The 15,782-nt window shown below is 34.9% G+C and overlaps 2 protein-coding genes across 2 annotated transcripts in view; one reads left to right on the forward strand and one right to left on the reverse strand.

Annotated features, from left to right (window-relative positions):
* Window positions 1-15,782, reverse strand: part of LOC120334980 (cAMP-dependent protein kinase catalytic subunit beta) — a 126,466-nt gene that overhangs the window by 102,473 nt on the left and 8,211 nt on the right. The gene's annotated exons all lie outside the window — the stretch shown is intronic.
* Window positions 9,013-15,643, forward strand: LOC120334851 (DNA methyltransferase 1-associated protein 1-like). The gene is made up of 12 exons (XM_039402361.2): window positions 9,013-9,168; window positions 9,628-9,722; window positions 10,311-10,506; window positions 11,100-11,218; window positions 11,765-11,873; window positions 12,708-12,902; window positions 13,364-13,564; window positions 14,044-14,168; window positions 14,779-14,902; window positions 15,076-15,147; window positions 15,412-15,489; window positions 15,568-15,643. Exons 1-12 carry the CDS (start codon window positions 9,079-9,081, stop codon window positions 15,622-15,624), a joined length of 1,461 nt encoding a protein of 486 aa, XP_039258295.1. The 5' UTR covers window positions 9,013-9,078; the 3' UTR covers window positions 15,625-15,643.

A 15,782-nucleotide genomic window follows, 5' to 3' on the forward strand; every position in this document is an offset into this window, starting at 1 on the left:
GTAAAAAGCCTCAACTAGGCACAGAATAAAAAGAAGAAGTAATTATCCAGTTGGAGTTAGGGCAGGGAATACAGATTGTGCTGAAAATTCAAATCATTCCTAACGCGAAACCTAACTGGATAATTACTATTTTGTTATTATTTTAAAACGTGGTGAAGAACGTGTTTTCAATCTGACATAATTGCATCAGTGAGGGGGGCTTTCTAAAAAAAAAAATCAACATATACCACGCCCTCCTTCATTTCGAAAGTCAATCACACATGACAGATATTGACATCACAAAAATTCTGGTCATTATTTTGAGATCGTTTTAGCAAGTTAGAGCGTGTTGGCAGCCAATACATCTCCAAAGTGACAATTTTGCTTCGAAGTATTTAGTTAGCCATCACGAGAAGTTTAGATCGCTGTATCCAAAGGAAAGCTCTATTTATCATGAAATTTCCCGCTTTTACGTCAAATCTCCATAATATTCCACTTTACATTTTTTATATCTCACATTTGCTTGTATATTGCATTAGTCATTAAACTCGCGAACAGTAGCCTACCCCAGTACCAGAGAATATGCGTTGGGTTTTATCATACTGGACACATTTCATATATTTAGCGATGAAATATACGTAACTGCAGTGTCCATGTTTTCTTGCTGTCCGCATACGCAACATTTTATCCTCAGAATAGTCGTACGAAGGATTCTATATACTAGTTGGTAGCCTAATGACAAAGTATTTCAGATGGATTTCTATCGCGCAAAAAATTGGCAACACAAAACAGCACAATTGTTAACGTTTGACACGGTGGCGATAGCAGACTTGCTGAACTGGCTGACTAATACCTAGAATTCTGGCAAAAAGTTAACCAGATGATGCAGATGTTTTTTGACAGATAGTAATGATAGATCAAGTTGGCTTCTTATGTATCTTTCCATGCCAATATAATTAATTTAAAAAAAATGTTGGTCGAGTTCTAATATATTGTCATGCTACCGGGAATCGTGCCTCATAATATGTATATATATATCTGTTTCAATAGAAAAACGCGCGTGGTCGTGATATATCCGTTCTGTTCGAATTCTAGAGTTTCTCTTTGCGATTGTCTACTCTAAATTATAAATATATATAAAAGCAAGCCTAATACCAACAAAACAAAATTCAGCAAGTTTAATAATAGCGTCAAATCTAAAATATATTCAATTATATTTCAACAATATACATTTATTAATACAAACTCGCGGTTTTGAGTGAAAACTTGCGAAACACCCGGACTGAACTTTTGAAAAACCAGAGGTATCGCTGAATTCTGGTTGGAAACCACTGGCCCATATAATAAGGGTTGTACACTCCTAATCTACACTATATCTGCATGGCGTAACATCCTTTATTGACACTGACTGTAAGCAACCTAGGTCATACCCTCACACGCGCAATATATTGACAAGACCCATAAGGATGTATTAATAAAATATGTGGTTTTGTATCTAGGCAATAAAATATAAAGGCGCCCTTTATGCTCTCGCACTCCGCCATGACTTTGGATTATCTATTATCAATGCGTGTTCATATTGACTTAACTGTAGCGGGGTAGCCCATGAATCAAATCTTGGCGTTTCTTCGCTAACTACACTGAATCCGCAGCATACAGTTAACAAACACATTAGCCCGTGCCGTCCTAAACTCAGGGTAGAAAACGATAAACCGCACATATCTTGCTATTTCATTGCTACATTACGGCCAACGATGACAGAAGAACTTATTCGCAACTTCAACACACTTTGTATAAATTAGAAACAGCTTACATAATTTCCAACCGAAATATGCTACGTCCTAGCTTTTTGATGAACTACATTCACCTCTCCTTTTGATATCAGCGCTCAACTCAGGGTTGCCAGACCCCAGCGATCAAAAAAAGCCAAATCAAGACATAAAAAAGCCAGAAAAAGCCAACAATTTTACTAAGTACAAAAGACCCATGATTTGTCAGATTTTAAGCCCTTGGCAACGTACTGATGATGATGTAGAGCCATCAGTTCATTCAGTGAGGCACACAAATAGAAAGTGAAGTTCCTATAGAACTGTAGAAAGTAAAATAAATATCAAGCGGGCAGCATTATTTTACAATTCAATATATACAATACAGGGTGCCGCTTCGGTCTGTCATGTCAGTATGTAACATACCTACAATATGTTTCTACTTAAACTTGTGCTACACCTTAAAAAATGCTCCCTATATCGTACTTTACTATTGAAAATTTTTTCACTTTTAAAATTTATAAACCATCAATTTTATTAAAAAATTAACTAACCCCCTGCCGCTCACAGGTGGACCACTGATATCTAATTCAGTAATTTTAGCGTAGTTAATCACATCGTTACTGCAATTGCAGAATCAAACTAAAGCTGAAAGCTCACATAAACCATATCAGGCATAATGAAAATTGAGTTATACGCGGTTGAGTTTTTTGGAAACAGAACGTAAACTGACAAATAACACGCAAAACTATAAAAACGAGGCAATGTTTACAACTCTGCTCGAACATCTGTCTGAGCAGCTGCAGAAACTGCACTTATTGGATATGGTTAAGAGTTAATGTAACAAACAAGGAAATCGATGCTCCAGGAAATCCTAATGTTAAGTAGCTAAGTACAGGTAATAGACCCGGCCATTGTTCAGTTGTTACACACTAAATATTGTATTTCATATGATTTTAATAATAGACACTAGAATAGACTTGAAAAAAGCCAAAAAAACGCCAAACGGAAATTCTGACGCCAAACGCGTTTGAAAAAAGCCAAAAATGGCAAATTTGGCGTTAAAAAAGCCAATATGGCAACCCTGGCTCAACTAACAGGAGCAGCCTACACATATATATTGTTAGGCCAATTAGATACTATGATGTAATAAAACCCAATTGCTGAATGCATGTAAGGAAGGATCAACTTTCCGTGCCATGGATGTTTCCCCGAACATTGATTTCTTGTTTATTTTTTCCGTAACAAAGGCCAATCAGTAATAGGTCAATAAAGACGTGAACATAAAAGAATATTGCCATAGTAAGATATAAGATTTTTTTTTCTGGGGTTAAGTGTCGGGGAAACATCCATATGTAGTCGCCTGCGAGGTTTTTGAATTCCCTAATTTTCAAATACCGGCTTTCACGATGTCGAGGGTTGATGACTCTACCGGAATATATATCCTAACCTATGTTCTGCATTCGTCTCCACGGCTAATCCCAGACGTATTTGGCTATATCCTGTTCATTCGGGCGTTTCAAAGGTCACCAGGCGCTAGAAAATGTATGTTCGCTTTGGGTCAATGGAAACCATTACTCCTTTACCATTACTTACTTACCCACTCTACTTTGTATACGTTCTGCATAAAATTAAAATTTAGCGCATATTGATTCAAATGTTTGCTGTTGCAAAATTAAATCCTAGGAAACGTTTTCTTCTCAAAACTCTATTCTAAACCCAGGAAATTATGGTTCCCGCAAAAGTGCATCCCACTGAACATCATTCGCTCGATGACTATCGCACTCATGAAATGAGTCGCATTGTGAACTGGAAATGACGATATGAGCATGGCTGTACTTGAATATAGTTAGCTCACGCTTTCTACGCTTCTGTCTGTTTATGTTATATTGTTCTCTGGCTACCATTGAATGCACTTTTGCCCCAAGAAACAGAAAAATTAGAACTAGTTCAATCATCTAACCATAATTTTTAATTTTTACAAAATTGATTATTCAAACCCCAAAAAAGTTCGAAAAATCGCAAGATGTCATCACGATTTTTTAATTGCGATAAGTTGTTTAGACTTCTATTCAAAGATAAATTCCATTTTTTACCTTGAGATCCGAAAAGTTCGTAATAATTCGATTATTTTTCGAATCAAGCCCATTTTTACAAAATTAACAATATTCTAACTTTTTAGCTGCGATAAGCTTTTATGTTAATCGTCTCCAAATGTAAATTCAAATTTTTGCCCATCGGATCATAAAAGTTTGTAATAATTCAATTCTGTTACCCAAATTTCACAAAATTGACAAATCCCAACCTTGAAAGTTCGAAATAATTCCCCATATTGAGTAAAAACAAGCCGTAAGCAGCTGTAAGCTAACTAATTCAACAACCATGATGTATGTATATTGAAAAAGTGAAAATTATTGGCCATGGCCCATGAGTCGCGGCCCATGGGGCCGTAGGTCCTGGTTTTTGGCCCATGGATCCATCAATCAATTTTGTTTTGGTCGCTCTGGCATAAAAGAAAACAACAACAAGCGGACAAACAAAATGCAGGGATACCTGGATGACGAGCATAACTTAGGATAAAGTTAAAAACGTACGCGCGCGCGCACGTCCACTAAAAACAGAACACAATAAAAGAACACAATAAAATAAACACACACAATACAAAATCGGCGAATAACTTTTAATTCGCGCCCAGCTACCAACAAAAAACATACACCTGCAAGCACATAAAAGAGTGTGTTCACTCTTTCAAAATTGGGCAATACTCAAAAGTAATTCAAAATGAGAAAACATATAACAAATACAAATACAGTGGAAAATTTACAATCGAAAAAAGATCGCAGTCGTTTGAGGCATGCGTGTTAGTCTTCAAACTATAAAAAAAGTAGTGTAGCGCAACAAACGCACCAACGTTGAAACGAGAATATCGGTCAGAGACCGAAGACTTATCGATCGAAAGTTAGGGGTCTCCCAAAACAGCGTTCTTACTCCATAGTGACACCTCGTGTCCCATCACTAATAAATTAATACCTTGCTAATTATACGACATGATTCTCCCCAAATCAATAGGGTTCTGTTCCGAGATATGATGAATGCACATGCAAAATCTGGAGCAGATTCAATCTCGCTTTCGTGAGATATCGCGTGCATCTAACAGACATACAGACAAATACCTATCAACATAGGCCTACTTACCGATTCAAATCGATAAGTAATAATTAAAATCGATAAGAAATAACGTTGTTAAAATTCGACACAGTGCAATTTGTAAGACAGTGGGGTGAGCGTCTGTAATTGAAGCTGTCGTAGTACGCGCGAACACACGCAGTTGTAAATAAATGGCAAACATCTCATAATCACGATAATCTTTCGAGCGCCGATACTCTTCACAATAAAATTGCGATAGCCCCTATATAGGCCTACATAAGATTTCCTTTGTCTTTGTTGGGTTCAGCTCAACGCAGTCAACGCAGTCCTATAAATAAAACTTCGTTCGTCACAGCTTTTACTTGAATTTGCGGAATGTTTCCTAGTGTTTCAATCTGTAGAGCACTTGAACTAATGTCTTAAAATTTTTTTAAAATTGCAAAAGCAATTTTTCGTACCATATATTGTTTTGGCCCTCACAGATGTATTGAATGGAGTAAAAATACTCACAATTACTAATTAAAAAATCATATGCTACCCCCAATATTTCATAACTTTTTTACAAGAATTTCAACCATCCATAGCCATGTCACAAGAAGTGTTACAAAAAGGACCCATTTCATGCATCGATGCTCGTTTTCATTAATAAATAAATTGCTCAAAGCAGAAAATATCTTAATTTGGGAAAATACTCCAAGAAATACTGAAAAATACTCACTTGCAACTTTCAGTGAACGATTTAAAATCCATCTCCTTAATGGCTATGAATTAATGAAAAAAGACCATGTGTTTGTTATTCATTATATATTCAAGTTGTTAACGTTAGGGTGTTATTTTGAATTTCGATCCAATGTCCATGTTCTATGATTTAGAACTTGAAGCTAATGATTAAAATAAAAATTATTTAGTCCAAATCTTGATGAACTTGATGTTTTTCCGAACATCGATTTTCCTGTTCATTCCCTTACAATGGCCAATCAGTAATAGGTCAATAATGACGTGAACATAAAATTGCCATAGTAAAATATAGGAATTTTTTTTCAGGGGTTAAGGGTCGGGGGAATATCCATATGTGGTCGCCTGCGAGGTTTTTGAATTTCCTGATTTCCAAATACCGGCTTCACGATGTCGAGGGTTGATGACTCTACCGAAATATATCCTAACTTATGTTCTCCATTCGTCTCCACGGCTAATCCCAAAAAGTATTTGGCTATATCTTGTTCATTCGGGCGTTTCAAAGGTCACCAGGCGCTCGAAAATGTATGTTCGCTTTGGGTCAATGGAAACCATTACTACTTTACCATTACTTACCCACTCTACTTTGTATACGTTCTGCATAAAATTAAAATTTAGCGGACATTCATGTTGCAAAATTAAAACCTGGGAAACGTTTTCTTCTCAGAACTCTATTCTAAACCCAGGAAATTATGGTTCCCGCAAAAGTGCATCCCACTGAACATCATTCGCTGATGACTATCGCACTCATGAAATGAGTCGCATTGTGAACTGGAAATGACGATATGAGCATGGCTGTACTTGAATATAGTTAGCTCACGCTTTCTACGCTTCTGTCTGTTTATGTTATATTGTTCTCTGGCTACCATTGAATGCACTTTCGCCCCCAGAAACGGAAAAGTTAGAAATAGTTCAATCATCTAACCATAATTTTTAAATTTTACAAAATTGATTATTCAAACCCCAAAAAAGTTCGAAAAATTGCAAGATGTCATCACGATTTTTTAATTGCGATAAGTTGTTTAGACTTCTATTCGAAGATAAATTCCATTTTTTACCTTGAGATTCGAAAAGTTCGTAATAATTCGATTATTTTTCGAATCAAGCCCATTTTTACAAAATTAACAATATTCTAAATTTTTAGCTGCGATAAGTTTTTATGTTAATCGTCTCCAAATGTAAATTCAAATTTTTGCCCTCCGAATTATAAAACTTTGTAATAATTCGATTTTGCTACCCAAATTTTACAAAATTGGCAAAATCCCAACCTTAGAAGTTCGAAATATTTCCCCATATTGAGTAAATACAAGCCGTAATCAGCTGTAAGCTAACTAATTCAACAACCATGATGTATGTATATTGAAAAAGTGAAAATTATTGGCCATGGCCCATGAGTCGCGGCCCATGGGGCCGTAGGTCCTGGTTTTTGGCCCATGGATCCATCAATCAATTTTGTTTTGGTCGCTCTGGCATAAAAGAAAACAACAACGATCGGACAAACAAAATGCAGGGATAGATGGATGACAAGCATAACTTAGGATAAAGTTAAAAACGTACAAGTGCGCGCCCGTCCACTAAAAACAGTCAAAGAACACAATAAAATAAACACACACGATACAAAATCGGCGAATAATTTTTAATTCGCGCCCAGCTGCAAGCACACAAAAGTGAGCACACTCGGGCAATACTCAAAAGTAATTCAAAATGAGAAAACATATAACAAATACAAAAGCAGTGGAAAAAATTTACAATCGAAAAAAGATCGCAGTCGTTTGAGGCATGTCTGTTAGTTTTCAAACAAGTATATAAAAAAAGTACTGTAGCGCAACAAACGCACCAACGTTAAAATAACGTTGTTAAAATTCGACACAGTGCAATTTGTAAGTCAGTGAAGTGAGCGCCTGTAATTGAAGCTGTCGTAGTACGCGCAAACACACGCAGTTGTAAATAAATGGCTAACACCTCATAAACACGGAAAATCATTCGAGCGCCGATACTTCTCACAATAAAATTGCGATAGCCCCTATATAGGCCTACATAAGATTTCCTGTCCCAATGGTAATGAATTCACCAGATGAACAACTCTTCAACCCCATATATTCTTGTCGACTATATAGCTTATCTTTGTTGGGTCCAGATCAAAGCTGTCCTATAAATCCTATAAATAAAACTTCGTTCGTCACAGCTTCTACTTGGTAGTTTTCTTGAATTTGTGGAATGTTTCCTAGTATTTCAATCTGTAGAGCACTTGAACTGAAGTCTTGAACATTTTTTAAAATTGCAAAAGAAATTTATCGTACCATATATTGTTTTGGCCCTCACAGATGTATCATATGCTACCCCCAATATTCCATAACTTTTTTACAAGAATTTTAACCCTCCATAGCCATGCCACAATGAGTGTTACCAAAAGGACCTATTTCATGCATCGATGCTCGTTTTCTTTAATAAATAAATCGCTCAAAGCAGAAGACACCTTAATTTGGGAAAATACTCCGAGAAATACTGAAAAATATTCACTTGCAACATTCAATGGACGATTTAAAATCCATCTCCTTAATGGCTATGAATAGATGAAAAAAGACCATATGTTTGTTATTCCTTATATATTCAAGTTGTTAGCGTTAGTGTGTTATATTAAATTTTGATCGAATGTCCATGTTCTATAATTTAGAACCTGAAGCTAATGGAGAAAATAAAAGTATTTAGTCCAAATCTTGATTAACTTGCCCTCGTATAATAATATTTTTTGTCACTAGTTGTGCCCAATTCAAACAACAGCCTTGTAATATTCGAAATATAAAAATAATGCCCCCTTATAAAAAATTGATTAATGTATTTTTTTTATTGTTCGTGTTGTTTATTGTTCATATTGTTAATTGTTCATATTGTTTATTGTTCATCTTTCAGGAACAGCAATATTTCATAGGGTGTCACATCACAGCTAGATAACCCCCCGAGGTTTCCTGTGACTCCCTTCACCAGTGAACAACAAGGTTTTGCTTGTTTTTTGTAAACGTGTTTTTAATTTTCACATGGTGATGAATAAATATTACTTGTTACTTACTTATCAATTATAAATACGCAACCATCTAACTTAATACAGGTTATATGTCATCAGCTGCGTCTGCAACTGCACCAGTCTGCCCTAGTGATCCGTGACCATGGGCCCCTGAAGAGTCACTACACCTGTAGCCATAAACGGCGCTACATGAATGAAAAAACAAGAATAAGAGCATGATTGAGAGTGTCAGTCAGATGCTGTTATATTTTAGGGTAAATGAACATATAATGGCCATTCGTTTTATCACCGTGAATATAAAAAAAAAATCCTACGTTCCGTTCATCACATCTTTACTGTCACCACGCGGAAATAAATTTTACCAAAAGCGTTTGTTTTTGGAGGCAAGTTTGATCTAGCGCTGGTTTTTGAGTTGTATTTCTTCGCAAAATGGCTTCATCTGACGTCCGCGATATTTTGGAATTAGCAGCAGAGGATCGTCCTAATGCTCCGCCAACTAAAGCAAGAATCCTCAAACAGGTTTGTGCAGTAGTTATAGTGGTTCATACCGGTACACGATGAGTACTGGCATACTGGAGTATGGTATGAGACCTGACTCTTGATAAATAAATTGTAATAAATTAAATAAATCGTATTACTACAGTACTAGGTTAGTATGGGCTACAATAACCCTTGTACTATGTGATCCATCCTATTACAAGCCCAATTGTACTATTTGTCATACTGAAGTAGACCACTACCGGTATCGTTATTTAATTTTTTTTTATAAAAAAAAGACCTCTCAATTTACTCATTTTTTTTACCCTCATTTCGTTGGGTCAATCTGTTTGCTATATTTTTGAATTAGTTAATACGTTGCACTCTTATTAGAGACATCTTTTGATAATAATTTTTTTTACTCTGTGTTTAATTCAGTGTTGGCATCCTTTTTGAACTTGTGACTTATCAAAATTCAATCCATTTTTTCATCTTTTTCAGGCAAGAAGAAAAAGTTCGAGAAAAAATGAAAATGTTTTCAAAAGACCTGAAGGAATGCACAGAGAACTTTATTCACTTTTATATTCTGATAATAGGTACAGAAAAGTTGTCAAAAAGATTTATGATATTAATCGTGTTGGGTAGAACTCTCTGAATCTTGAGTTCGAGTCGAGTCGCTGCACTCCTGAGTGTCATGTGGAGTCTCTGCTTTAAAGAGTTAGAGGCCGAGTCATAGTAGATTTCATAAACAACACTGAAATGGATAAACGTGAGATAACAATGAAATTCCCATTTCATGTTATTCAACGTTGAAGAATGGTCTAAACTGGGATTCAATGATGTACTAATAACATTAACTTTCACAACAACATGTTTCTCTAAATTGTTTTTGTGAATCTTGTTGAGAAAAAATTGATTTTCCTCAGGTAATAGACCAGTCGATCAAAGATGGAGGAAATCCTTATAAGGCTATATGAGGATTATGAGGAGTCGTAATATCACCTCAACTTTTACAGTTATTATTAACACTCCTTTGTTCTGCCATACTTGACCGACTCTTTCACATTTTTCGTCTGATCTTTTCAACAAACTTGATGCCCAGATAACAGATTACCATACCTGTACCAATGTGATGCTTCTGTCTGTGTGTGTTCGTATATCAGATCATTGATCTCTTATTTTAGGGACCAACCACCTCTGATTCCCACTGACACATCACAAGAATATCAAACAGCAAAAGCTAAACTTGGATGTAAAGTGGTTCGACCATGGAGATGGATGCCTTTTACAAATCCTGGTAGAAAAGACAGTGCTGTATTCTATCATTGGAGGAGAGCTGAAGATGAAGGAAAGGATTATCCTTTTGCAAAATTTAATAAGGTATTTTTGATTCTATTATACATTTATACCTATGTTATGGAGTCGAATCTTAAGTGGGGATAATCGAAGATGAAATTTCTAACAGAAACTTTAAACGAATTAAGTTGACTAATCATTTTCAACTGACAAATAAAGAATGCTTGCATATGCCATGAATTTTTGTTTGATTCAAAAAGACATTTTTTGAAAATTTTTCAGTGTGGATCCCAATGGGGCTGTTTTCACTCAAACTAATGGGATTAAGTTGAATTAGATATATCGTTAGTGAATTCTTAATTTGGGGAATAATTTATCATAATATTTTATATTAAAATAAGGTAATGTTTTCGAAATATATCCCGAACTGAATAATATGTTATTTGGTTTTACTACATGTAATGCATGATCTAATTTCTGAAGTGTCTTTTCTGGTAATTTTCTAACTTCTCATATTTCTTTATAAAATTGTTGATACCGTGTTCTATACTGAAATATGGAATATTTGCACCGAGTCTCTAAGAATTGTGGAATACATAACGATGAGAATTTATTGAAAATTTTTTTTTTAAAAACCATTTCCGATGCTAAATCTGAATAAAAAATATCAAATTTAGAGTGTCCAAGTTCCAGTGTATTCTGATCAAGAATATCAACTTCATCTTGCGAAAGAAGATTGGACAAGAGAAGAAACAGATCAGCTCTTTGAATCATGCAGACGATTTGATTTGAGATGGTAGGTTGGTTCTGTTGAAAAAAATCCTATATTCTATTGATTATACAATATTTGTCTTGCAGTATCATAATGCCCATAATCTTGGTTGTGTGAGTGTGTGTGAATTGATTTATTAATTTTAAGTGAGTGAACACGTACAACTTTTTTTTGGCAAAACCTTTCATTTTATATTCTGTGCGTTTTTAACCTTATCTAAGATTTTGTTTGCTCTCCTGATTTCATAATCAATTTTTATATATTTTTTCTATCAATCATGTTATTGTTATGCTGATTATGGAGTCAAAATAAACTTATACTTGAATCTCCATTAGATAGTATCTCATTGCTTTTTTTCACTATTTTCTATGTCTGACTATGAGATTGCCCATGGCCATGTACTACTTTTAAGTCTCATGTTTGAAACCTGTTATTGATGTTTTGGCAACTTTCCTGATTGTTTGTATTGTGTGTTGTAATTTTTTAGTCATGGCGGAGTTTGAAATAATTTATTTATCTATCTTTGAAATGCTAAATATCTGTCTTAATTCTGAATCTTATACTTTTCAGGTTTGTAGTTCATGATCGTTATGATCATCAACGATTTTCATCGAAACCATCTCGAACAATAGAAGACATGAAAGAAAGATATTATAATATTTGTAACATTCTGGAAAAGGTGAGTAATGATTTTTTTTTGATATAGCCATTAAAACGGCGCTTCAGAAGTATGTGTACCAATATGTAGATAACTAATTTTGTTTGCCTACTTTATATCAAGTTGTGTAAAGAAATTGAAACCTATGGGCTGGGGGTATAATCACTTGACTAACATTAGTAACATAGACATTCCCCGAACTGGTAATGGAACTGTACAAGAAAATCAAAATTCTAATACATATTCGTTCGGGGTGCGAAGTCGTAATTTTTTTTTTTTTCTTCTTGATATTGGAGTCAAAGCTTCAGACTTCTATTTGTGATAACCCAACCAAAGTCAAAATTTCGTATGAAAACTGAAAGAATTATCAGCAGTGAATTACGAAGGCTTCCACAGGTTAAATTTTAAAAACTGTAAAGAACCAAATCCCCCAAATTTAATTTCATTCATATTCAATATTCATTGACTTCACTGCATTCTTTGCTGAATATAACCCAATTTAGAATTAGCCGTCCTTACGTGATATTTCATATTCAAAAATATTACTTCAATGCAGGGTCCTTGAAACGAGTTTGAATTTATTTTAATCTGGTATGTATGAGTAATTGCAATCCCTTTGTGTTGCAAAGCCTATACCTGAGTCCCTATTTATCATCTATGCCTAGGACGTTACAATGCTCTAATTCGAACAACACATGGCATAAGATCAATAGCCAAAATTTTCACCCAGTTATTTGTATCTGGTTTTCTTGTATGTAAGGTTGCACACACACCTGCTCTGAAGTGATTTTGGAATAGTAAATTATATTTTTGGTCACCTTATAAGTTTTTCTTTTTTTGAAAAAAATCTTATAGTTGCGAGCAGCTCCTGGTCAGCCTGACTCTCCATTAGAGCAGTATGTTTACGACGGGGATCACGAGAGAAGAAGAAAAGATCAACTCGATAAATTATTCGAACGAACAAGAGAACAAGTGGTAGAAGAAGAAATTCTATTACAGGAATTGAAGAAAATTGAATCGAGGAAAAGAGAGAGAGAAAGAAAAGCACAGGTTGGTAGAATTAAAATTTGATTTTCACAGTCACAGAGAATGGTATAATTTACACCAGAATCCAAAGTCTGAGCCAAAAAGTTTGACTTTGTCTTCTGAGTCGACCTCGGAGAGAACTCAATTTCGGTAGCAAAAGACATTGGTATATATGCAATTATGCATGCCTTTCTCAATTTTCTGTTGATGATTCTTTTTATGTTTCTGTCAGAAATTTCGACTTATATTCTCTGCATTCCATTCCAGCTTTCGACTCTGAAATATTCGAAATTTTTACTCAGACTTCTATATAGCTAATCTCACATTTGCACACAATAACCGGATTCTGACTGTAAAAATTATGATTTTTGAAACTTGTGGCTCAATTTATGCATTGGCGAAAAAGTGTTAAACTTAGAATCCACAGTTTTGTACTTTGTGTGGAGAAATCTTCTCTCAATATTATTATTTACATTTTTTGATAGGATCTACAAAAACTAATCGCTGCAGCTGATTCTGGTACTGACGGTATAAGAAGAGCAGAACGTAAATCAGTTAAAAAGAAATTAGCGACGTCACAACTCAAGAAAGGTGAAACAGCACAAGAATCAAAAGTATCAGAAGTTATGTCTGGAATTAAATTTCCTGATTTCAAAGGAACTGGTGTTATGTTGAGATCTCAAAGGGTAAGAATTGTTAATAATATAATATGATTTTTGGGGTATTTATATTCATTCTGCGGACGGGGGAAGTAGATATGATGGCATAATCATATGGCGAACCACAGACTAGTTACGTGCATCTCGGGTATGGAATTAGTTTGCCAGTTATTAGGTTCGGATGGATACAATGGTACAAAGTCATAAACACTAGGACATCATTCCCACCAAATGTACTCTTAGACAATATTATGAGAAAGTTGTGTATTTTCAACCTTCTGCACAAAGACTTTATATTTGATATAGTTTTTAATTGATTACAAAATCAACTTAATTTTAGTCTTGGACACTTCTAAAATTTGACATTTTGTTGGGGCTTATTATAGAGAAGACCTCCAGAAAATATGAATCTGTGTGTTTAAATCAACATTCAACAAAAGTTTTCAATTTGTAATGGGCATTACAATCTCTAACAAACTGAATACTCTCTATATCTATATTTCTAGATGAAACTTCCGACGTCCTTCAGTCTGAAAAAAATCAAAGCAATAGAGCAATTAATAACTGACTTCAATATTGATCCTCATCCTATGCCTACACCTACTGTCGCTCAACTATTCAATGAAGTTAGGTCAGTTTAAGTTGCTTTTTTGTGATTATTTGATCTGCTGTCCTTATTTTGTGAAAAATAGTCTGGCTTGAAATTCGTTTATGTATTGATCAAGAATGTGCAGCGTGTGGCATATGAACAAGACTATGACTTTGATGAATCCTATAAAGTAGGGGTGTGCAACCTGCGGCCCGCGGGCCAAATGCGAACCACAAAAAAGTGCCAATTTTGAATGGTGTGCGGCCTGCGAAACAGGATGACATAAAGTCAATATCCAAAAATTTGTGCTTGCGACTTCTAGAAAGCCTGTTGTAAATAAAGGTACAGCCCGCTGTTTCACACAATTATTTGTATCTGGCCCTCTTGTATTAAAGGTTGTACACCACTGCTTTAAAGAATTTGCAAATAGTCATTCCCAGGGCTATGTAATCTGGGAAAGTTTATGTCGGCATTGTCACTGTCTAAACTTTTTGAATCGTTACTTCTACTCAGACATCACAAAAATTTTCAATACTTAAAATTTGACAATTGTGCCAGTAGTTGAAGATAGAAGTGATTTTCTCCTAGTAAAAAACAACCATTCTATGCAACCATCACTATGTATAATATTTATTTGAACCTTTGACTTCAGGAGTGATTATGTGCTGCTTTATGATCTTAAGATGGCTCACGTTAATTGTGAAATGGAGCTACAAACATTGAGATATAAATGGGATGTTCTTGCACCTGGACGTATCCAACCAACTGGGACTGAGGTGAGGTGTTCAATATTTGTAATTTGAGTATTTATTGTGAATCTGATTCCAGAATTCTGTAATGAATAATGTAAATGAATCTGTTAAAATTAGCTTTCTTAGTGTAGTTTTACAGCAGTGGTTCATCTTTGTAATATAGAAGAGAACCTAGATAATTTTTTTTTCTTTTCAAGATTAAAATGGACACTGCCAGCACACAACCAGTCTCCAAAGAAACAGAGACAAGTCAAAGCATTAAAATGGAAGTAAGTGTATAGCTTGTATATAAGTTCATGACAGCGATGTCACATGATTTGCTTCTGTTTTAATGTAATAATCCTAACAAAGCTGTGGACAATAAGTCACTTTTTTGGTAAAAAATGAAATATTTTTGGTTTGGGATCCAAGGCCAGTCAATGTGCATGGGGTGTATGTACTTGAGATCGCAAGACTATCATTTCTTAATTCAAGCTCTATTCCTACCTATTTTTAACATAAAATTGGAATATTTTAATTCAATCGTCTTGCAGACTGAACAAAGTGGATTTGCAACAGGATCAGATTCAAATGAAGGCCTGATTGATGTTGTTAATACTTCAACAACACAGGTTCGTTGCTTTCATTTCTTTCCATCTATTCACGAATACAAGTTTCAAGAATTTATATCTAACTGTTTTTTTTTTCAGAGAAAGCAAACTCCAACAACAAACCCTTTGGCAAGTAATAAGAAGATGAAATCCTGAAAAAATATGAATCGAATGAGTTTTCGAACGGAAGTTTATAGGGACAGCATACATTGGACGGGACCATGTTAATCTCATGCAAGACCTGGTGCTATTTGCGTGCCTCATTTGCGTTATATGGAATTGAAGCATTTTAGGCCTGTCACAGGTTTATAAAC

The sequence above is a fragment of the Styela clava genome, chromosome 1, assembly GCF_964204865.1.
Source record: "Styela clava chromosome 1, kaStyClav1.hap1.2, whole genome shotgun sequence".
Taxonomy (NCBI): domain Eukaryota; kingdom Metazoa; phylum Chordata; class Ascidiacea; order Stolidobranchia; family Styelidae; genus Styela; species Styela clava.